At 44.3% G+C, this 25,182-nt stretch overlaps 1 protein-coding gene across 1 annotated transcript in view; it reads left to right on the forward strand.

Moving 5' to 3' along the window:
- PSD (pleckstrin and Sec7 domain containing) overlaps positions 1–25,182 on the forward strand; it is a 214,467-nt gene that overhangs the window by 14,249 nt on the left and 175,036 nt on the right. The window contains exons 3-4 of the mRNA XM_084845159.1: positions 3,187–3,661; positions 6,521–6,967. Of these exons, the coding sequence (XP_084701285.1) occupies positions 3,187–3,661; positions 6,521–6,967 (922 nt within the window). The remainder of the gene's footprint in view (positions 1–3,186; positions 3,662–6,520; positions 6,968–25,182) is intronic.

A 25,182-nucleotide genomic window follows, 5' to 3' on the forward strand; every position in this document is an offset into this window, starting at 1 on the left:
TGAGACTCCTCCAGCTTCTTTTCCTCCCCCTCTGAAGCGCCCTTGCTAGATGGGCTGAAAAGCCCATCTAGCAAAATAAGAGGTGGGGGGGTAGCTATATGACAACAGAATGAGAAGCACATTGGGGTATTATCTGGATTTTCATTAAATCGGCTTTGGTCCATCAGTGGCAAACGAAGCAAGAACAGTAGAGTAAACATTACCTAAAAACTCACTTTTCAAAGGTCAATGCAGTTGAAATCACCTTACTTTGGGGTTGAGTAGGTGAAGACCTGCTGGTAGGAGTGAATGTCATCAATCCCATAGATGCTACTCAACCAATGAGAGAGGCTTGCTCCCTGCCCCGGTCCATGCTCCTCTGCTCAGGGAAGTTTCATGGAGGAGTAATGTGGTAGTTTTCCCTAAACACCCTGGAGCCAGCAGCAGGGTTGCTGCCGCTGCTGCCTCTACTTCCTGACCACAAACTAAGCCTCATCCTCCTGCCCACACTTTTATGAATGGGAGAATAAAGGCTAGAAACTCTGATGGGTGAAAGCAACAAATACACAATCCTGAAGCCCCAAAACAGCACTGTAGTGGTTTTATGAATGAGAAACACAGGCCCATTGAGAACAACAGGGTCGCTTCCTTCTACAGCCCCCCTTTCCGTGTTCAGTGATATGGGAGAGGAGACAACCAGTTACTTCCCCAACATGGTGCCTTTGGGTGCCATTTCAGCAAATTTTATCCCCAACCTGGCACCCTCAGAAAAAAATTAATCTGGGGTAAATTAAATTAAAAATTTATGAATTGAAAAGGCAAGCTAGGTACTCCCAGTGGCAAAAGAGTGAATGGGGGGAGCAACAACTACGCAGTTGTGAATGGCAGAAACAGCACTGCAGCACTTTATGAATTGAAAAGGCAGGCTAGTTACTTCAAGGGGCAAAAAATTGCATTGGGGGAGGGGTGGCCCCACCCCTTGACTGTGTCACTGCCAGGCCACAGCCATGTCACAGAGACATACCCAGGATTTAATGAGGAGGGACAGGGCACACTGCAGCTGAACCGCCTGGGAGCCGCTTTAAGTAAAAAAAACCCGTAGTAACTTTCAAAAAATGCAGCTTTTCAGGAGGGAAGCTGCTAGGTGGCTGCAGATCAGCGAAGATTTCATGTGTTGCAAAGGACCTCAAACTGCTCTCCCTCTGCACTAAATCATTCATGTAGATTGAGTCCAGATTGGAGGGCGGGGAGGCGAAGATCGCTTCTGCTGCTCCTCCTACTCTGCTGGCTTCAGCCTGGCAGGGCATAAGAATCTCAGAAGTCCCCAAGTTCAGAGGCTTCTGAATTATGAGGGCGCAGTTCATAGGATTGCACCCTTAATGTATTAATTAATTAGTGGGCCTATAAAAAACAACGTCTAAATACTTTAACAGAGCAATCCTGTGGCCCCTGGGAGGCATCCCTGGGACCATAGGATATAGCAGATTGCCATTTGCAAGGCCATAGGCATTGCTATGACCTCAGGAGGGGAAATCCAGCATCAGGCCATTCCCTCGACTCTGCTCCCTTAGAGCTGCTGTAGAAAGCACCGCAGTGGCTGCACTTCTGAGGTTGCTGAAGACCTCAAGGAGAGCAAAAGGGGTCATGGAGGGGAGAGGAGAGGCATGGATCTGCGGGATCCTACAGTTTCTCCATTGCCGTCCCCACCCACCACCAGTAAGTCAGCTAGACAGGCTCAGAGGCCCATCTAGCTGAATTTTTATTTTTAAGAGGAACGAGAAATGAAATTGCTTCCATCATTCCCCCCACCCTGCTTGACTCTTGCTGGCCGGGCTTTGGATAGACAGAGGACTCTGAGATTGGGAGAACAATCATTAGGAGCAAACTAATTTTGAGGAATAAAATACAAAGCCTGCAATCTTAGGCAAACTTACCTGGAAGTAAGCCCCATGGACTGAATAGGACTTCCTTCTGAGTAGACATGTACTGTAAATGGAATAACACTGTTGGAATAAATGGAACAAGGATTTGAAGGAAAATGCATGGCAGTATTTATGGTATGGAAATAAAGTATTTATGCCTTTATATCAATTTATTTGAAAATTATTAAAGGAGATCTGATATACACATGGTAACAATGTCTACCACCTGTTTGGGGAACAGATTATTGATAAAAATTAAGGAAATAACTGGAATTACAGTCCTGCTAGTTACTAATCAAATATTTTTGGGATATTTAAAAGTACTTCATACAAAGCAAGTAATTTAACTAATATGTCGATAACAATAAAGCTCAATACCGGCAAAAATGTACCATCTAAAATATGAAAAAGCAAATGCTGAGATATTATTTGTAGCTTGAAATCAACATACATTGTTCAATATAGAGAAGGTAGGACAAAGTATATTTAAAAACCAGAAGTAGTTAATAAATGTTTCCATTATAAGAGTAAAAATAGTTGGATCATCAAATTAGGTGGGATTGAAATAGTGAGGCATTGAAACCCGTATTATTATTTATCATAATATTAATTATTGAATAATTGAAATGACTACTTAATGTGTGGGAGTATACTTCTATGCAGTACATTGCTTTTCTAGATAAAGTATTAAAAAAAAGAATGAACAGTTTTGTTCTTATAGAAGATGATCACATAGACTATTTTATTCCTTTTTTTTTATTCCAATGTGGGATTACTACCCAAGGCACAAATCCTCATGCATGAAGTAAGCTGTGCAAACAAGACTGTGTGCAAGGATCACTGCACACTCCATTGTAGAGCAGGCAATTAGTGTGTTGGGGTGGGGAGGAGACCCAAAAGGTAGTGTATGTTTTGAGTTTTAAAAGTTTAAGGAACACTGAGTTAGCACAAAGTTTGTGTCTTTGCTTTAACTTTTGTACAGCACTTTATCTTCAGGCATGATGATGATGATGATTAGCTGATACTAAACTCTTTTCAGTGAGGAATGCCTGCAGCTTGTTTGCTTCCTCCCTCCCTCCTGCTCTGTGCTTTTGTTTTTCCTTCTGACTTTTCTATTTGTCTTATTGGACACATGTGTTGTACTGTACTGTACAACCATAGGTGTTGACATGTAACATGTTGATGTTTCTGGGCTAGTGTCATGCATGTAAGACAGAGAGAGCTAGTATCTTTTAGGAATTGGTGAGTATTTTTATGTTTGTAACCTGGGATCTCTATGTTTCAGGGATGGCTCCTCAGAATACACTGGATCCTCCACCTCAGCTCCTCAAGAAATCCAGCCAGCCGATGCAAACAAAACCAGATTGGACAGGGTCAGAGCATAGTTTGTGTCATGTAGAGGTAGAAATTGAGATGGCTCCACCAGGCAGTACAAAGCCTGGAAACTGTGAAACTGGAATTATCCGCAGAACGGTGAAGTATTCGGAGACTGACCTGGATTCTGTTCCTTTGAGGTGCTACCATGAGACCAACATTGATGACATATTGGCTGAGAAAGATGAAGTGGATTCAGCCATTGAGAGCCAGAAGGACAGTGAGAGCAATCCTAGTTTCACTGGAATCTTGGGGAAAGGGAGCACTGTTCCAGGGGACCTCTTTACTCAGCACACCAGGGAAGATGACGGCAAGCGTTTGAGAAATAAGATACAGGACAACAGAGATGATGAGGTATTTGAAGCCACACAACAGCAACAGGAGAGGTGAGGGTTTCTTTAGAGTGGTCAGTACTGGCAGTGAGCGATGTTTTCTGTTTTTTGTTTGTTTTGCAGCAACAGAATAACAACAGAAGCATGGATTTTACTGGCTTTGGGGTAATTGAGTCTCTTTATCCAGGGCATCCTAATACCTACTAACACAGGGTTGGGCATAGCAGTGCTCCTCTGGGAAATCTTGTCAGCAAGTTGGAGTGCTGCAGGAAATATACAATAATGATTTTGGTTATGGTGAAGAGCTGCCAATGATCCTATAGCTCTCTTGTCAATGCTTTGCTGAACTAAAAATTCTGCATATTTGTTCTAAGTGCTCTCAGTTCTGCATCATGAATATCTTTTAGTTTTATGCTTCCTGCCTTATAGCTATTGTCTCTTGAAAGCTGTTGCTGCTGTTGCTCTCAAGTTTGCATTTCAGCTTTGGATGGCGCCTATAATGCCACTAACTCTGCAGCCGCAGTATTTCGCAGTATTTCACTTTACTGCATAATACACCTACAACCAGCCAGCCACTCTCATCTTCTTCCTCAGCCACAGGGCTCCTGGGAGAGTCACGTGAAATATTGTGAGTGGTCTCGAACTCTCACAGGAGCAGCCGGGACATCATGAGAGGTCCTGAACTGTCGCAGGAGTTACCGGGATGTCTCACAGTATTTCAACTGACTCCCAGGAGCCCTGCAGCAGGGGCAGAAGGTGGGAGCGGCCTGGCTGGTGAGCAAGGAGGGAGAGCTGCCGCCACTGCTGCCAGCCACCCACCTGCTGCCCAGAAGAAGCAGGGCAGGGGCAGTGATGGGGGCAGCACTGCCACTGCTGCTCCCACCACACCAGGGCAGTGCCACCTTGCTTGAGGCTGCAACATGGCTTGGCCCGGGGCTGCTTCTGCCCTCAAGAAAAGTGAGTCAGAGCAGTTAGTTGCTTGATTGACTGGGGATGCCTGGCTCTCCCACCCCATTAATAAACAAACTTTGTGCCCTGTTTGTTTGTTGGCTCAGGGGACTCAATTACAGCGATACTGGAGGGATATGGCAGAGTGTTCCTCCTGGATGCCCTGCCTTTGAGTCTTTCAGGGGGGAGGGGGTTCTCTTGAGTGTGCACACGTGGGATGATGAGGCAGCCTGGTGGAGAGAGTTGCATGGTGCAGGCAGAACAGGAGAGACCTCAAGCCAAAGCTGCCAGAAGCAAGTGCAATTTTTGGCAACCAAAATGTGTGAATGTCTGAGTTGAGGAGAGAGAGCATATGCTCTGGCTAGCTGACACGTAGATGATTCCTTGCCCCATCCACACTTACTGATGGTGCTACTGTGTACTGGACAACTTTTACATTAAATCTGGATGACTTTTTTTTTTTGGCATTCATTGTGTAATAAACTACAATTGCTACTTATACAAGACTAACTTCCTGCAATCAGGATTAGTATTCAAGGAAACTCAAACTTGCCTCTGAAATTCTGTTCAGTAATTGTGTAGTGGGCTGGACTGGGATTCGGGAGACCCAGTTCTAGTTCCCAGTTGGCCGTGAAGCTCACTGGGTGGGCCAGTCACTGACACTCAGCCTAACCTACCTCCAGGGTTGTTGGGAGGACAAAAATGGAGAGGAGAAGGATCATGTATGTCACCTTGGGCTCCTTGGAGGAAAGGTGGAATATAAATGTAACAAATGAATAAATAAAATATAGAAAGGACCATCTCTGGTATCCCCATTAACAGATGGCAGATGATGGGGAAGACTCCAGCCTGAGACCATGGAGACCTGTTGTCAGTCAGAGTAGACAACACTGGGTTAGATGGACAAATAGTCTGATGCAGTATAAGGCAACTTCCAATGTATGTATTTTGAAGGGAAACTTGTTCAATGTGCACATAGTATTCTGCACAATTTTCAAGACAGAAAACTTATTAGTAAGGAGTGCTGTGGTGGCAAGAGAGTTGGGCTAGCTAAGGAGTGGGTGAAGGGGAGTGTAATGGGAGGGAAATACCACTCAGGGCCATGGGAATGTGATAGGTGGCCATGCAGGCCACAAAAGCTCTGCTCCAGAATACTGAAGTAATTAGGCAAATGTTGTGTGTACTTTGCTTGCAACCAAATTATGTAGGTTGCCAGTCTCAAGGCAAATTGGGTGAAGGTGTAGGACATGGCTGAAAGAAGGAGAGAGGGTATTTTTTGCCTACAGGAATGGGCACCAGACCCTAATGCAGCAGGCAGGAGCCACTGCAGAGTTTCCCTTCTCTGCTAGAGGAGGAGAAAGGGGCTGGAAATGTTTCAGTGATCTTGTTCCTTCTCTCTCTTAGAAAGCCAATAATCCAGGTAGCGCCACTACTATTAGATTGTCTAACAATTAGCACAAGCCCTTGGGATGGTGTGGGTTATAAACTGAATAAAATAAGTAAACAGGCCCAGCAGACCCTGTGGAGGAAGTGCCCCAGACCTTGGCACAGAAACACACCGACATATCAGGGCTGAGCCTCAGAGCCTGCCCTTCCCAGTGAAGGGGACCATTGACCTTCAGCTTGGTCAGTGGAGGGGACCACTGACCAAACTGGAGATCAGTGGTCCCCTCCACTGGGAAGGGCAGGCTCTGAGGAGGGCACCACTGACCAACACTGGTTAGCTGATGACTGAGGAGGCAAAAAAACCCAAAGAACTAATGCATTCTCTGATTTATTACAGGAAGAACTTATCATTCCCTTTGGGAAGGGTGGCAAGGAATTTCTCTTGGCCAGTGGGGTAGGAAAGGGAGCCCTGAGATCCTTACCTGGGAGAGGGAGCAGGAGGGAGAAGTGCAGTGTTTGATTCCTGGTAACCATCACCTCTCTTCTCTTCACCTGGGCCCATCCACCCCCAATCTCCAGGAACATCAACAGAGATGCCCAAGGGTTGCTCAAATCCCCAGTGCCCTTCCTCCTTGGACACAGTCTATCCAAAGATGGCATGGATTCATTCAGCAAGCATTTTGAGAGCATCATGGAGTCTCACCGAGCTAAAGGGACTTCTTACACCAGCCTAGATTCCATTGACATCCTGTCTTCCCCAGCTCACACACACAGTGGAACTTACTTCACCTTTGATCTCCCTACTCTGACCCCAGAAATGCAGGAGCAAATTCGAGACAGTGCCAAACTCATTGAGCAGAATTTTGCCCCCCTGGCCCTCCTGGAGCCCGACTCTGGAACCAGTTCTGCCACTGATGCTCCCTGGACTGAGAGGGAAGAGGAACCAACACAAGGAAGGAAAGGTGGCCTACAGAGTCCACGCCACTCTGAAGACAGCTTGGGAATTCCCCTGGCCTCCATCATAAGGTGAGTGAATAAGGCTAATTCCAGTGTATTCCTGGGGTACTATCATCTGATTGTTCAGGGGCTTAGCAAGTCTTTGTCTTACCTGTCTCCTTAGATTGGCATTGTGGGACAGAAATTACTGGAGAATGTGGACTCAGCAGCATCCTTCTAGGGTTTTAACTGTCTCAGAAAGCTAGTGAGAAAAATGCAAAAAGTGTGTGTCCTTCATGCTGTACCCCTTGGTCTTTCTACCTTCATGAATGGGCCTTTAGTAATCTGAAGGATCCACTTTTAGAATGGGGAGTAAGTGCTCTGTGCCAAAATAATTAGCCCCATGCTAAATGTTTGTGTTCCATTTTAGTATGAAAACTGTCATTTCAAAAGGTGCGAAAAGGTCTGCAGAAATAAACACCCTACCTTTCCACTGTTTCATTATTATTGTTTTTCCAGTTGTTTGCAGCTATTGTTCCCCCTGATCTGATATTGCCTTGGTGACATTTCTTTAATTTGAAAGGAAAATGCTCATGCTCTTTCTTTAAAAAAAAGAAGAAAAAGTTGTTCCTATTTACTAATATACATGCAAACGCTTTTTAGAGACTATTGATGTGTATAGATTTTTAAAAATCTAGAAATCTCCTCCCTGCAAACATTTTAATACATTTTGATCAGCCACAAAAAAAATGTTATTAAAAATGGGGAGCACTTTTCAAGTGATGCAAAAATATTTTTGAAATTTCCTCATGCCCCATTTCAGCTCAACACTAAAAACATTCTAGTTCCTATGCAAAGGAAGCTCTCATTTTGAGTTCAGAATCAATTGTGCAGAAGATTACTGTACATTTGTGTGTGTTTTCCCATGAGGTTGCTCAAATGAGAGGTAGAAGAGGTGATATTTGACCCATTTGAGCCCCACACTCCCAACCACTACTACTACCACCACTAAGAAAGGTAGTATAGATTTTCTGATACATGCTGTCATCTTGTATTAAAAATGGAGTGTGTAGGTGAAGTCCAGACTGTTCATATAAATGGAGGCCAAGAAAAAAAAAAAGAAACCATTATCTTCCCTCTGTACCTTCCACAGATTGAGGGAATTGTCTCTTTCTCCCAAAGTGTTCTGGTGAAAATATGAAATAGGCCTGAGAGCAGAAGAAGACTTTGCTACATCTTGGACACAAATGTGTATAATGCACACAAAAGGCTTACTGAGGCTAAGAACATGTCAGAATATGTGGCAAGACAGAGTTGGGGCACAGGAATAAAAGTAGGGGAGGAGGTGAATAAGGCTTTTTTGAAATGTGTTGTAATACAGAATTGCCATCCACCTCTTCAACAAGATGGGTTTGGAGATTTGCTAATTACCCAACTCTGGGTCTGTGTTTGTGCATCTGGTATTCTGTCCAGATTTTTGGAACAAGGAAAGGATGGAAAATGTGATGGAGTTTGTTCTAAGTAATTATGTTCTTGAGCTTCTGTTCCCACTTATGGTGATTTAGGGCCAAACTGCACATGGCACTAAACAAATTACTTGTGGTTGCATGATACTTTTAAAAACATTAAATAGTAAGTGTACCCAGTAAAGACTAGAGCCAAAGGGTAGGGTTTTTTAAAACCTTTTTTCCTATGTTGCCGTCCCAATAAAAACCACCCTTCCCCAGAGCTGCTATTTGGCACAGAAGGAAGGTTCCCACTGACATCAGTGGGAACTCCCATTGAGATCAATGGCAGCTAGCAGCTTGTGGGGGAGTCAAGAGGAAAGGGTTTAAAAAACACCCTGTGGGCCATGGTCCTGATCCTGACACACACACACACACACACACACACACACGCTGTGCCTGATATTTAATGTTTTTAAAAGATTCATGCAACTATATGTGACACATTAAACATCAGATGCAGTTTCGGTCTTAGTGTGTGGTTTGAGTTTTTCTAGTTTTCCTTCCTGATACAGGATGGAATATATTGTATTTAAGCTAGGGAAAGGAAAGGTTCCTCCTGTGCAAGCACCGAGTAATTGCTAACACCTAGAGGGACGCCGCTTTCGTTGGCGTTTTCATGGCAGACTATAGCGGGGTGGTTTGCCATTTCCTTCCCCAGTCGTGACTACCTTTCCCCCAGTATGCTGGGTACTCATTTTACTGACCTCGGAAGGATGGAAGGCTGAGTTGACCTGAGCCGGCTACCCGAGACCCAGCTTCCGCTGGGATCGAACTCAGGTCGTGGGGAGAGTTTCGGCTGCAATACTGCTGCCTACCACTCTGTGCCACATGAGGCTCTTAAGCTAGAGACCCCCTCAAACCATTCCTCTTAGGGTAACACCCTGTGTGCATGTGCATGTTTGTGCATTCTCTAGAAAGGTTACTGTCAGCCCAACCCATGTTCATACAAATAGGTAACTATCCAAGTGGATGCAATTCAACTTCTCATGGGGCACCGCCATCCAAACATATGTTCCGACTCTTGTTCTATGACTTATCTGGTGCAAAATTTGAGCTCTTTAGAATCTCGGCTTTGGAATTTAGTTTCTGATTTCTACCTCTCATGACTGGAAAAAATAGCAAGTTTTGGCAATGGAAAACTTTCTTGTTCAGGGGGTGGAGCATCTGTGCTCAAATGTCATAACTGGAGACAAAATCTAAGTCATGTGCCTTTCCAAAGGATCAAGAAGCTGTATCTCAGCTGCATTTTACCTAGGTGCTGCATTCCTGCAACCAGTGCAGAGCCCTACGCTGCACTGGTTGAAGGAATACAACCTTACATCCAAAGAGTGGTTGCGGGGAGACACCCTTGTTGCGGGGGATAGCCCTGCTTCTTTTTGAACCACGATTTCTCTTAATATGCACAGGGAAGGGGGGATGCACAGCCTCACAAGGATAAAACTAAAGAAAGAAGATTAGTTCATGAAATAAGGAGTCAGGGATATTAGTCTGTTGTCAAATGTCAGTCTGTGGGTTCCTTGATGATACTAATATGAGTGAGGTACCAATCTTCTCATTATAGCATGGGGAATCAAGTTTTGAATGATGATAGGCTCAGTACCTCTTCAGTTATGAGTTACAGGGTGAAAAACAAATGAGACCCTGATCAGTTTGACAATTTGGGAGAGGTTGAAGATGAAGAAGTAGATGAACTGAATGGTATTTCTGATGAGAGTGATGATGATGGTGGTGGTAAAGATGATGGTAAATAAATTTATTGTTTGACCTCATGTAATAAACAAAACTATTTTGGATCTTAACTTGACTTTTTTTCTGAAAACAAGAGCCTTGGATCTGAGATTACTTTAAGTATGTTGTTGAGATGGCCTTTCTCAAACATCTGTGCAAATTATAGCTTGTTATTTTTTTGTTTTTAAATCCTTAAGGTGCTGGACTACACCATGTAATTTGGGTAATTTAGCCACCATTTTGTTTTTATACTTTGATGTCTGCACTATTTTGGCAATATATGCCTCAATAAACAATTTACAATGCAAATAATAACAAAAATTGGCCACAATAACTATTTTCCAGTAACAATTAATGTTTTTTTTTAACAATTCTGACTGCCATTTTGTTTTTTTCCTGTAACTTGTAACTGAAGAGGTTCTGAGCCACCATTCAAAACTTGATTCCCCATGCTCTAATGAGAAGATTGGTACCACACCCATACTTGTATCATCAAGGAACCCACAGGACCCAATTTTTGTACATTTAAATGCAGACTATATGCTGTTCCTTGCCATTTTGTTCCTTGTGCTATTCAACATCTGTATGAAAGTGCTTTTAGCCTTGTGATACGTTCCATGGGGTTCCATGGTGGTCAAACATGAGATGGCAAGATTGAACATCGACATCTTGGGAATCAGCGAACTAAAATGGACAGGCATGGGCGAATTTAATTCAGGTGACCATCATCTCTACTATTGTGGGCAAGAATCCCTTAGAAGAAATGGAGTAGCACTCATAGTCAACAAAAGGGTGGGAAAAGCAGTACTGGGGTACAATCTTAAAAATGATAGAATGATCTCAGTACGAATCCAAGGCAAACCATTCAACATCACAGTAATTCAAGTCTATGCCCCAACCACTGATGTCGAAGAAGCTGAGGTTGATCGGTTCTGTGAAGACCTACAACACCTTCTAGAACTAACACCAAAAAAAGATGTCCTCTTCATCATAGGGGATTGGAATGCTAAAGTAGGAAGTCAAGAAATCACCGGGATAACAGGCAGGCATGGCCTTGGTGTACAAAATGAAGCAGGACAAAGGCTAATGGAGTTTTGCCAAGAGAACACGCTGATCATAGCAAACACACTTTTCCAACAGCACAAGAGACGACTCTACACATGGACATCACCAGGTGGTTAATATCGAAATCAGATTGATTGTGTCCTTTGCAGCCAAAGATGGAGAGGCTCCATACAGTCAGTAAAAACAAGACCTGGAGCTGACTGTGGCTCAGATCATGAGCTGCTTCTTGCAACATTTCAGCTTAAATTGAAGAACGTAAGGAAAACCACTAAACCATTCAGGTATGACCTAAATCATATCCCTAATGAATATACAGTGGAGGTGAGGAATAGATTTCAGGGATTAGACCTGATAGACAGGGTGCCTGAGGAACTATGGACGGAGGTCTGTAACATCGTTCAGGAGGCAGCAACGAAATCCATCCCAAAGAAAAAGAAATGCAAGAAAGCCAAGTGGCTGTCTGATGAGGCTTTACAAGTAGCTGAGGAAAGAAGGGAAGCGAAAAGCAAGGGAGAAAGGGGAAGATCTATCCAACTGAATGCAGAGTTCCAGAGAATAGCAACGAGAGACAAGAAGGCCTTCTTAAATGAACAATGCAAAGAAATCGAGGAAAACAACAGAATGGGAAAGACTAGAGATCTCTTCAAGAAAATGGGAAATCTCAAGGGAACGTTTTGTGCAAAGACGGGCATGATAAAGGACAAAGAAGGCAGGGACCTAACAGAAGCAGATGAGATGAAGAAGAGGTGGAAAGAATACACAGAAGAACTATACAGGAAAGATCTTAATGTCCCTGATAGCCATGACAGTGCGGTCACTGAACTTGAGCCGGACATCCTAGACAGTGAAGTCAAGTGGGCCTTAGGAAGCATTACTAACAACAAAGCTAGCGGAGATAACAGTATTCCAGCAGAGCTATTTAAAATCCTAAAAGATGATGCTGTTAAAGTGCTGCATTCAATATGCCAACACATTTGGAACACTCAACAATGGCTGCAAGACTGGAAAAGGTCAGTTTACATTCCAATTCCAAAGAAGGGCAACAACAAAGAGTGTTCAAATTACCGCACAATTGCGCTCATTTCACATGCCAGCAAGGTGATGCTCAAAATCCTACAAGCTAGGCTTCAGCAGTATGCGAACCGAGAACTACCGGAAGTACAAGCGGGGTTTCGAAGAGGCAGAGGAACTAGAGATCAAATCGCCAACATTCGCTGGATCATGGAGAAAGCAAGAGAATTCCAGAAAAACGTCTATTTCTGCTTCATTGACTACGCCAAAGCCTTTGATTGTGTGGATCACAACAAACTGTGGCAAATTCTTAAAGTGATGGGAGTATCAGACCACCGTACCTGTCCCCTGAGAAACCTGTACGAGGGTCAAGAAGCAACAGTAAGAACCAGACATGGAACAACCGATTGGTTCAAAATTGGGAAAGGAGTACGACAAGGCTGCATATTGTCACCCTGCTTATTTAACTTATATGCAGAGTACATCATGAGAAATGCTGGTTTGGATGCATCAGAGGTCGGAATTAAGATTGCTGGGAGAATTATCAACAACCTCAGATACGCAGACGATACCACCCTAATGGCAGAAAGCAAAGAGGATCTCAAGAGCCTCTTGTTGAGGGTGAAAGAGGAGAGTGCAAAAGCTGGTTTGAAACTCAACATTAAAAAAACAAAGATCATGGCATCTGGCCCCATCACTTCCTGGCATATAGAAGGGGAAGAAATGGAAGCAGTGACAGATTTTACTTTCTTGGGCTCCAAGATCACCGCAGACGGTGACTGTAGCCATGAAATTAAAAGACGCTTGCTCCTTGGGAGGAAAGCTATGGCAAGCCTAGACAGCATAGTAAGAAGCAGAGACATCACCTTGCCGACAAAGGTCCGTCTAATCAAAGCTATGGTTTTCCCAGTAGTAATGTATGGCTGTGAGAGCTGGACTATAAGGAAGGCTGAGCGCCGAAGAATTGATGCTTTCGAACTGTGGTGCTGGAGAAGACTCTTACGAGTCCCCTGGACTGCAAGGAGGTCAAATCAGTCCATCCTAAAGGAAATCAACCCTGAGTGCTCATTGGAAGGACAGATACTGAAGCTGAAGCTGAAATATTTTGGCCACCTAATGTGAAGAGAAAACTCTCTGGAAAAGACCCTGATGCTGGGAAAGACTGAAGGCAAAAGGAGAAGGGGACGACAGAGGATGTGATGGCTAGATAGCATGACGGATGCAATGAATATGAACTTGAGCACGCTCCGGGAGAGAGCGCAGGACAGGAAGGCCTGGCGTGCTATGGTCCATGGGGTCACGAAGAGTCGGACACGACTGAATGACTGAACAACAACAACAACAACAATGAAAGTGCTGGAAGATGTTGTCCAGGAATTTTGGGTATGGTGTCATCAGTATCCTAATGACAACTATCTTCTCTTTCCATCGGATCCCAGGAAGGCTGTGAAGGTGTTTGAGTACAGAGATGGACTGGATGTGAGCTAACAAGCTGACATTTAATCCTGACAAGACAGAAGTGCTATTAGTTAGTAGAAGAGCAAGTCTGGGGTTAGGTGTAAACCCTGTTCTGTACTCCCCTGGAAGGATCAGGTTTGCAACTGGGGGTGCTTCAAGACCTGTTTTTGCCCCTGGACAGTCAGGTAGCAGCCATGGCCAGGAGTGCTTTTGTGCAACTTCAGTTTGTGCGCCAATTGTGTCCTTTGATGGAAAGGGCAGATCTGGTCAGTGTCACACAGTCACAGCCAGATTAGATCATTGCAATGTACTCTACACAGGGCTGCCTCTAAAAAATGTTGGTAAGCTTCAGCTGGTGCAAAATACTTCAGCCAGGCTTTTGGCCATTACCGATTTTTGCGGGGAGGACGTGACTCCAATACTGTTCAGTTTTCATTGGTTTCTGATTTGTTTCCTGACACTGTTCAAAGTGCTGGAGCCAATCTACACAGCCAATTTAATGTGGAGGGAGAGCACATTAGGGTTGTTCGCAACAGATGGTGTGGTTGCCAATCTGCAGCCACCCCATAGCTTTCCTCTGGAAAAGGTACATTTTGTGGAAGTCCTTTTAGTGTGTTATTTTTCTTAAACGTGGCTCTGGAGAGGTTCCACTGCAATGTGCCCCCTCTCCTCACATTAAATCCTGGGCATGCCTATTTCTGTGACCTGGCAGTGACCTGGTCAAGGGGTGGGGCCTCCCCGCCCCCTTTCCCTCTTTTTGGACACAGGCTTCTTCCCACTTAGCACTACTTCCCATTCACAAGCATGTACCCATTGAGAATCTGTAGTGTCTTTTTACCATTGAGAAAATTGGAGCTGTGCTGTTTCAAGCCTTCAGAATATCATACTTCCTCTTTTTTCCATTGAGAAAATTGGAGCCGTGCTGTTTCAAGCCTTCACAGCAGTGCACTAGCTATCTAGCCTCTTTTTCCTATTCACAATAGGGCAGTTTCATTCACAGAGTGGGAGAGGGGGCAGCCAGTAGTGGGAGCCTGCAGCAGCAGTATTCCACAATATTCTTACTGCAATACACTGAAAATGAAAGAATACACAGAGGGGAAGGAGAGGGACAGGAGCATGGACAGGGCAGTGAACAAGTCTTATTCACTGAGCAGCATCTCTGCGGTTTATGACATTCACTTCAACTGGCAGGACTCCACTCAACCCCAAAGTAAGGTGGTTTAAAGTGCTCTTGTGTGACTTGTGAAAGTGGGTTTTTAGGTGGTGTATAATCCACCTTTCTTGCTTCATGTGCCTCTGATGGACCAAAGCCAATTTCCTGATAATCAGGATAAAAGCTGAAAATGCTTCTGCATGCGTTTCCATGTAGATCTGGCCCTGGTTGTTGTGAGGATAAAATGGAAAGGAGAATTATGTAAGGCTCCTTCGGTTTCTTAAAGGAAAAAAGGCAGGATGTAAATGTAATAATTAAATAAATAAATAAATAAATAAATACATGATCTGGATCACAGTGGGGGGCAAAGACATTAGCTATGTTGTTTGACCAGGCAGCAGTGGAGGGTTGGAGGGGCCCAGTATATGCAGGGTGGCAGTCAGGAAAAGGAAGCATGAAGGTAGGCATAGTCCTCACACTCAGGACATGTTGTTCAGACTGATAGATTGGCTTGGCTGCAAGGGCTTTATATGGCCTGGTGTGTCGTGTTTGGCTTGCAGAGTCAGCAGATAGTATTCAGGCTGGGAGATTAGCTGATTCTCTTGGAACTGTATTTTACAAGGTACTCTTTCCCCTAAGGCAGGGGTGCAGAACCTCTTTCACCCTATACTGTATGGCAGTCTTCCTATATGTCTGCTATTTTTGTTGTTTATTCGGTCATTCGCGTCCGACTCTTCGTGACTTCATGGACCAGCCCACGCCAGAGCTTCCTGTCGGCCGTCACCACCCCCAGCTCCCCCAAGGTCGAGTCCGTCACCTCCAGAATATCATCCATCCATCTTGCCCTTGGTCGGCCCCTCTTCCTTTTGCCTTCCACTTTCCCTAGCATCAGCATCTTCTCCAGGGTATCCTGTCTTCTCATTATGTGGCCAAAGTACTTCAGTTTTGCCTTTAATATCATTCCCTCAAGTGAGCAGTCTGGCTTTATTTCCTGGAGTATGGACTGGTTGGATCTTCTTGCAGTCCAAGGCACTCTCAGAATTTTCCTCCAGCACCACAGTTCAAAAGCATCTATCTTCCTTCGCTCAGCCTTCCTTATGGTCCAGCTCTCACAGCCATAGATTACTATGGGGAATACCATTGCTTTAACTATGCGGATCTTTGTTGTCAGTGTGATGTCTCTGCTCTTCACTATTTTATCAAGATTTGTCATTGCTGTCCTCCCAAGAAGTAAACGTCTTCTGATTTCCTGGCTGCAGTCAGCATCTGCAGTAATCTTTGCGCCTAGAAAGACAAAGTCTGTCACTGCCTCCACGTTTTCTCACCCAACAGTGCCTGCTTATTTTCCCCACTGCTTTTTATTGTTTATTCAACTTAGATCTTTTTTTCTTTTACAAAAATCAGCCATGGGGGTGGGGGGTGGGGGACATAATCTAGATCAAGACCATGGCATGGGGGAGGGGAATTAACCTTTTCCACCCTGTGAAGGGAGCCTGGGAGTTGCCCAAACTTCCTGCAAGGTAGGCAGGGACAATCAAGAACCAGTAAGCTGTTTCATCCACCTCAGCCTAAGTCAGGGGATTCTCGGACCTCCTGGGTACACTTTGGGCTACTAAAACAAGAATTCAAACTGACGCCCTCTGTTTGACATTATACATATAAACGTTATGCAGTGGCAAAACACCCAGCCAAAAGACACTGAGTTTTACCTGGAACGAAGCACACATAGCTCTAGAGGTAGATAAGTAGTTTATTAAGATGTGGAAAGGGGAATGGAATAAAAAGTGATATAAAGAATTACAGAGAACCTTTGAAGAATACCCCAGGCAAAATAACAAAACACTAGCTAATCCTATCCTACACATTACCAAAGTAAGGGTCTCCTACAGGACAGGGCCCCAGCCAGGGTTCCAAGAATGCACAAGCCATCAAAAAGTACAGTCAAAGTACCCAGCCTGGAGTGCCATTCTTGACACACACCCATATCATTTTTCTATTGAAAATTATCTCCTGGAACAAAGCAGAAAAGTATTGTTTATAATATTATTGAAAGACATCAGGATATGTTTAAAATCATGGATAAATCATGGATTCAGCACCTGGAATAGGCAGCTCATGCCAATCCTGTACCACCATTATTGGCACAAAGGTGGTATGCAGCTTTCAGTTCATTGCTCACCATCTTTTACCCACAGTGCTCAAACACACTTCCTAGTTAACAGCATAGGTAGGAGTTTGTAGAAGGTGGCTGGGGGAGGGGAAGGAAGATTATTTATTTATTTAGAGTATTTTTATCCCGCTCCTCAGCCAAAAAGGCTTAGAAATAATCAATAAAAGAAGACAGTCCCTACCTGTAGGCTTAAAATCTAAAAAGACACAACACACAAGGAAAACGGAATAGGAAGGGGGCGGGGAGTCTTTCAGCAGGGCTGATGGAATGGCCCTGCTCTCTTTCTCATCTCTTTCTGTACAGCCTGCTGGAATGGCTAATGGTGACAGTTGAAGGAGCTATATATGTGTAAGTAAGAGAAAATGAGAGAGTGTAGGTGTGTGTCTCAGTGAAAAAGATGTGTCAGAGGATGTAGAACAGCGGTACGACAAGATATCACCCTTGCACTCCATATTAACTAACCTGGGAAAATTAGCTCATATGCCTCAGTTCTGTCCTCACAACTCCTAAACAAAGATGGGGAACTGAGGCAAAGATAAGATGTTATGCCTAATGTCACACTATTTAGATTTTTGGCCTGCCACCATCTGAAAGGCCCAGAATGTGTAACAAAAACAATCCCTTCAACAGAACATAAAACTTACTGAAATTCACTGAAATTTTCCCACCCTTTCCTGACTAAGCCCTGAGTTCCCAAAGGCTGTTCTGTACCAATAAGTCTTTCAATGCCTGTAAAAGGTGCTCACGCTTGGACTTTGGCTAGTGTATAGTGGGAGTTCCAAAACTGTAGATGACAGCCGCCAAGAACTCCTCACTTTGCACCTTTGGTGTCTGAATGAATCAGCAATGCATTCTTCCTAGTGTTCTGTATGTAGGAGATGCAGGGTGGGAATGTGAAAAATAATCAGAAGTTGCTTTGCCAAGCTCCATCCACTTTCCAGATGTGCCATGCAATCATGTCTTTTATCCAGTAGATGGCATCTGTCATTTATTGAATTTCCTTTCTGGGGCAAAGAGGCAGGTGATGAGGATCATTTACAGCAGCTCTATGAGATTTGTGGCTGATTCCTTCCTCTCTAAGACAGATCACAAAATCTTGTTTAAAGAGGATTTGTGCAGATTGGAGAAAGAAATTGAACTGTATAAGATCAAAGCAGCAAAGAAGGAAAAGTGGGAGGAATGACTTGCATTCTTTCTCTGTCTTAAATTAAAATCTGAGCCAGAGAATAACTAGGGGCTGTAATGCTTGCCTTGTATTATTTTATTTAAGTATTTCGAGGATGCCTTTTAGGGTATAGCCCTTGCAAGGTATACACAAAACAAAATGCATTATTACAATGATCAGATCAGACCATAGCACACAGTTTAAGAGAACTGCTTGTAAGGCAGGCCTAATGATTTACATAAAATGCATTAAGGAAGGACTGCTAGGTAAAGATGGATGAATCTGTCAATTTTGGTTTCTTTCAGTTTCTCATTTTTCCAATCCTTAGTTTGTTCTGTCCTGTTTCCGCATCTATTTGTGGCCTTTTTCATAAAGTCTGCACAAAAATCTGTACACATTTTTGCACGCATTCTCCTTATACGTTTTTGTGCACATTTTAACTAATATACACATTTTTTGCACTCCCCCTCCCCAATATACACATTTTTGCATGCACTTTTTCTTAATATATATTTTAATGCATTTTTTGTTCAGGGAATTGAATCAGAAAATTCTGAAAAGTGCAAATAGGATAAGTGTGTTCTGGTTTGCACATTCATTTGGGAAATGCAAATTTGGTAAGTTCCTATCAAAATGTGAACTGGAAAAAAATTTCTATGAGACCTGAAACATGAATTCCAACACCATAGCCAGCTGCCCTTTGGTGCTCCACTATGTAATAAGAGGATCATGAAGGTGACTGGAGCTACTTTTAGCGTGCATTTTGTATGACTGTATGCATGGGGTTTGTGCAAGTGAACCTACCAGAGTAGAGCCCAAGCCCCCCCCTCCAAACAAGTGCCTGCTGGCTATCTCACTGCAGGTTATCCCTTAGGCAGTGAAGTGTCTGTGAGCTACTTCCTGTCTAGGTAAGTAGGCTGAAGTTGAGCTGCAGGACACCACATTCCACAGAACACCAAGACAGAGTCAGGACAGGTGAGGAAGCATTCTCTTCACAAAGGAAAAGTGCCCTGCATCAGCTCAGAGACACTCGAAGTTGAGTTAGGCTCTCTTTCCTTTAGTCTGCCTGCCCTATGAGGCTGATATAACATTTACCGTCAGGGCCAGAAATATTGGAACAAGGATAACTGTTTTGGCAGTTGGCCTTTGTACACCACCACACTGAAGTTGAAAGGAAACACACCCAGATGGGAGCGAAGTCAGGACTTTCAGCTGTAATTCAAAGGGTTTGACAAAAGTGGGGCACTACCCATTCAGGAAGTACAGCCAGTGGCATACACCCCCCCCCCCATCGTTGGTGGCTCATAAGTAATGGAACAAACCAACATAATTTCAAACTGAAGGATCGCCTTTAATACCTGGATGAGAATCCTTTGTAGTCAATGACTGCCTGAAGTCTGGAACCCATGGACATGACCAAATGCTGAGTTTCCTCCCTCAAGATGCTTTGCCAGGCCTTTACTACAGCTGCCTTCAGCTGCTGCTTGTTTGTGGGTCTTTCTGCCTTCAGTCTTGTCTTCAGTAAGTGAAAAACATGCTCTATTGGGTTGAGATCCGGTGACTGACTTGGCCATTGAAGAACATCCCACTTCTTTGCCTTCAGAAACTCTTGGGAAGCTTTTGCTGTATGTTTTGGGTCATTATCCATCTGCCATATGAAGCGGCGTCCTATCAGTTTGGCAGCATTCGGCTGAATCTGAGCAGAAAGTATAGCCCGATACACTTCAGAATTCATCCTGCTGCTTTTATCAGCAGTCAGGTCAGCAATAAACACCAGTGACCCAGTTCGATTGGCAGCCATACATGCCATGCTATAACACTGCCTCCACCATGTTTGACAGATGATGTGGTATGCTTTGGATCATGAGCTGTTCCTTTCCTTCTCCATACTTTTCCCATCATTCTGGTACAAGTTAATCTTGGTTTCATCAGTCCAAAGAATCTTATTCCAGAACTGGGCAGGCTTTTTTAGGTGTTTGCTGGCAAAGGCTAACCTGGCCTGTCTGTTCTTGAGCGTTACCAGTGGTTTGCACCTTGTTGTGAAGCCTCTATATTTACCTTCATAAAGCCGTCTCTTGACTGTAGAAGTTGACAATGACATGCCTACCTCCGCAAGAGCGTTCTTGACCTAGCTAGATGTTGTGAAAGGGTTCCTCTTCACCCTGAGCAGAATTCTGCAGTCATCCACTTTAGTTGTCTTCCATAGTCTTCCAGGCCTTTTGCTGTTGATGAGCTTGCCGGTTAATTCCTTCTTTTTCAGGATGTTCCAAACTGTTGTGTTGGCCACTCCCACTATTTTTGCTATCTCTCTGATGGGTTTATTTTGTTTCCTCAGCCTAATGATGGCCTCCTTCACTCACATGGACACCTCATGTTTGGACCTCATGTTGGGGGTTCCAGTGAACAGCTACCAAACGCAAATCTAACACTCAGAACCACCTCCAGGTCTTTTACCTGCTTGATTGGTCATGGGGTACCCAGGAAACAGGCCACACCTGGCCATGCAGCTGCTTGTCAGCCATTCATTCCATTACTTATGAGCCACCAATGGTGTGTGTGTGTGTATGCCACTGACTGTACTTCCTGAATGGGTAGTGCCCCACTTTTGTCAAACCCCTTGAATTACAGCTGGAAGTCCTGACCTTGCTCCCATCTGGGTGTGTTTCCTTTCAACTTCAGTGTGGTGGTGTACAGAGGCCAACTGCCAAAACAGTTATCCTTGTTCCAATATTTCTGGCCCTGACTGTATGTGCCTTGTTTATTTACACTGGAGGGTGCCAAGCAGCATTTTGTGGATGTTCACAATGACATAAGTTTGGGAATCTTACCTCTGCTGACTAACCAGTTTTACAACACCCTAATCTCTGTATCAGGAATATGGAACTCCAAGGAATGCAGGAGGACAGTCCATACTGTTCAGGTTATCCTTCCCATGGAGCTCAGTAGGCAGGACCCATTACTGAATGAGCTAATCCCTGGGAGGGTCCAACACTCCCCCAGACATGACCTCCCTATCAGCAAGGTAACAAAGTTTTAAATTCTTTTTACTTTTTTTAGTTAGGCTCCTTCCTTTTACCTTCCCCTCCAACACATCCAGACAGGATTGGGTAAGGGAGAAGGGTTTTTTTTTTTTTTCTGCAAAGAGGTATGGGGAGGGCAAGAGGTCTCCAGGGACCATGTAGGCCCCCATAGAGCCCCAGACAGAAAACAACTACTGAGGCATGCTTTGTGCTGCCATGCCTCACAGCATTCTATTCTCCTTTGCTCCTCTAGAGGAGGAAGTAAGAAGTGACCATGTGCAGAGCTGGCTCTTGAGTGTGGACAGCCATCAGGACTGCCCCCACTGGAACCTCAATCAGTATGAGGAGGTGGAGTTGCAGTGATCTATTATGAATCCATTATCTTATTGAGCTGCCCCATCCAGCAGTCCTCTAGATTTGAGTTTAGATTTGTTGAGACATGTAACTTCTGCAGGGGTGGAGGCCCCATTTAATTGATCTGCCCTTGGAGAGTGATGGATCATGAAGGATCCCTGAATGTTCTGGGGAATTTTCCAGCCACTAGGCTGGCAATCCTGTCAACACCCTGATTGGTCTGTGGAATGGGGAGATGATTTGGGCAGTTGACATAATCACTCCTAAATGTCTTCTCTAGGGATGGAAAGCACAAGCCTCTTGGTTTTCTGGGGAAATGAAGGCCTCTACTGATAACTAGAGCGGCAGTGGAGGGGAATGTGGGCTGAATCCAACCTAACAGCATCAGCAACTGTGTTGGCAGCCTGGCCATTTTGCATCCTCCAAAATCCCCTATAGCTAGCATCGTTCCATTGCGAGGTGGTCTATTACACATCTCTTCATCATTCTACAGCCTTCCTGGCTGCCTGTGCTTCCTGATCTGAAAAAGCCCCATGTGGGAGTTGTTACTTCATGACCTCTTCCCTTGGGCTTCAATTGTGGGAAGCAAGGGAGGCTGCAGGCTGCCAGAGAGATGCTAGTACAAATAAAGACAGCCTCAGCCACTTCATAAATAAGGCAACCAGAAGAACCCCAAATCCTACCCATGATAATTTCTCTGAAATTTGCTTTTCCTTTGAACATTTTTTTGAAAGCAATTTCTTTTCTATCTAATTGAATGACAGTGGTTAAAAAAATGTGGAAAAATTTTTTGGCACAACACCAGACTAATTGGGTTTTTTCCAATCTGTCTTTGATGCTTGACTTCTGTGCTGTTGACTTTACCTAGTATATAATTAGAGGATCTACAGATGCTGGTCTGTGCTATGGTAGACTGTATAACCTGAAACTGTAGGATGTATATTTTGCAAAATATTTTACTAGGTTTCAGTATCTTTAATGGTTTCATCGTCTTTAATTGTTTCACGAACACAACAAATCCATGAGATAATCCTTATTACTTGCCCAAAACTGCTGGCAGGGGTTAGCAGTGATGTACCATTTACATTGGACTGATACCTACTTATGACTCTCTTCATGTTCTTCCATTTACTGATCTTCAGCTTATGCTTTGACTCAATATCATCACTAATAAATGTCATTATTCAACAGACACAGGGATTGGGGCGAGCAAAATAATGAAGAAAAAAATTAGCAGCTGAGATAGCACTACTTGCTGTGCAGATATTACCTGAGGTTTTGGACCAACATATTAGACATATTAGACATTTAGATTCTATCTAGAATGGAGTTCTGTATTCTCTTTTTAACTGTTGCCAAAGAAAACCTCCAGATCACAATATTCCATAATGTCAGCAACTAGATTCTATGTGTTTAAAACTACAATTAATACTACTTAATAATATTACTTGGAAGTAAGTGGAACTTACTTCTGAGTAAACCAGATTATGATTTGACTCCTAGACTATATTTCTGGTCAACAGCTGGTTGTTGTTGTTCAATCGTTAAGTCGTGTCTGACTCTTCATGACCCCATGGACCATAGCACACCAGGCTTTCCTGTCCTCCGCTCTCTCCCAGAGTGTGCTCAAGGTCATATTCATTGGATCAGTGATGCTATCTAGCCATCTCATCCTCTGCCGTCCCCTTCTCCTTTTTTCTTCAATCTTTCCCAGCATCAGGGTCTTTTCCAGGGAGTTTTCTCTTCGCATTAGGTGGCCAAAATATTTGAACTTCAGCTTCAGTATCTGTCTTTCCAATGAGCAGTCAGGGTTGATTTCCTTTAGGATGGACTGATTTGACCTCCTTGCAGTCCAGGGGACTTGTAAGAGTCTTCTCCAGCACCACAGTTCGAATGCATCAATTCTTCGGCGCTCAGCCTTCCTTATAGTCCAGCTCTCACAGCCATACATTACTACTGAGAAAACCATAGTTTTGATTATACAGACCTTTGTCGGCAAGGTGATGTCTCTGCTTCTTACTATGCTGCCTAGGTTTGCCATAGCTTTCCTCCCAAGGAGCAAGCATCTTTTAATTTCATGGCTACAGTCACCGTCTGCGGTGATCTTGGAGCCCAAGAAAATAAACTCTGTCACTGCTTCCATTTCTTCCCCTTCCATTATTCCAGGAAGTGATGGGGCCAGATGCCATGATCTTTGTTTTTTTAAAGTTGAGTTTCAAACCAGCTTTTGCACTCTCCTCTTTCACCCTCAACAAGAGGCTCTTGAGATCCTCTTCGCTTTCTGCCATTAGGGTGGTATCGTCTGCGTATCCAAGGTTGTTGATAATTCTCCCGGCAATCTTAATTCCGATCTGTGATTCATCTAGGGATGGCGGAGAATTTCTCCCCAAATTTTCGGGGGGCTGAGCGCCAACGCATTCGGCCCCCCGAAATTGGCGGTGAAATTCTCCACCACCACCCTGCCACCCCTCCGGGATGGGACTTACCTTTGGCGAATGTCCCTCTCAGCGGCGGGTCCTGGCGGCATTTCGGCGGTGTTCCGTCAGGGGTGGGGGCGGCGGCCGGTCTCCTGACCGGGTGCCGCCGCCACCATTACAAAAAAAAAAAGTAAAACACACACACACACACCCGTGATAGGCTACGTAACGATTTACATAGCTTATCACGGCTAGATTTCCAAAGTCAGACGTGATAGGCTACGTAAATCGTCATGTAGCCTATCACGGGTGACTTCGGGGGGGGGAAAGCGCGTACGCAAATGGCGGCGCCCCATGTGCGCCGCCATTTGCGTTCCTTATTTTGGCACGTCTAGTCTACGTAAACATTTACGTAGACTACGGCGAAAATAAGGGCAACGCAAATAGCGTTCCCTTATTTTCGCCATAGTCTACGTAAATCTTTACGTAGACTAGACGTGCCAAAATAAGGAACGCAAATGGCGGTGCCCATGGGCCACCGCCATTTGCGTACGCGCTTCTTTTTTTCTTTTTTTCCAAAGTCATCCGTGATAGGCTACGTGACGATTAACGTAGCCTGTCACAGCTGACTTTGGAAATCTAGCCATGATAGGCTATGTTAATCATTACGTAGCCTATCACGGGTTTTGTTTTTTGTTTTTTACTTTTTGTTTTGCAGCCGGGGAGACGGGGCGCTTCTCCCCGGCCTGAATTTTGGCTGGGTGAGGCGGGACGCCTCCCCCCCTCGCCTGAACTTCGGGGGGAGAAGCGAAGCGCCTCCCCCCCACCGCGAAGCACCCCTGCGAAAAGGTAAGTGACTTTCGTACATCCCTAGATTCATCCAACCCGGCATTTCTCATGATGTACTCTGCATATAAGTTAAATTAGCAGGGTGACAATATGCAGCCTTGTTGACCTCCTTTCCCAATTTTGAACCAGTCGGTGTTGCTTCTTGACCCTCGTACAGGTTTCTCAGGAGACAGGTATGGTGGTCTGGTACTCCCATCTGTTTCAGAATTTGCCACAGTTTGTTGTGATCCACACAATCAAAGGCTTTAGCATAGTCAATGAAGCAGAAATAGCAGAAACGTTTTTCTGGAATTCTCTTGCTTTCTCCATGATCCAGCGAACGTTGGCGATTTGATCTCTAGTTCCTCTGCCTCTTCGAAACCCAGCTTGTACTTCCGGTAGTTCTCGGTTCACATACTGCTGAAGCC

Source organism: Heloderma suspectum, chromosome 3 (assembly GCF_057233095.1).
Source record: "Heloderma suspectum isolate Gila_16-S chromosome 3, 16-S_ref, whole genome shotgun sequence".
Classification (NCBI taxonomy): Eukaryota; Metazoa; Chordata; class Lepidosauria; order Squamata; family Helodermatidae; genus Heloderma; species Heloderma suspectum.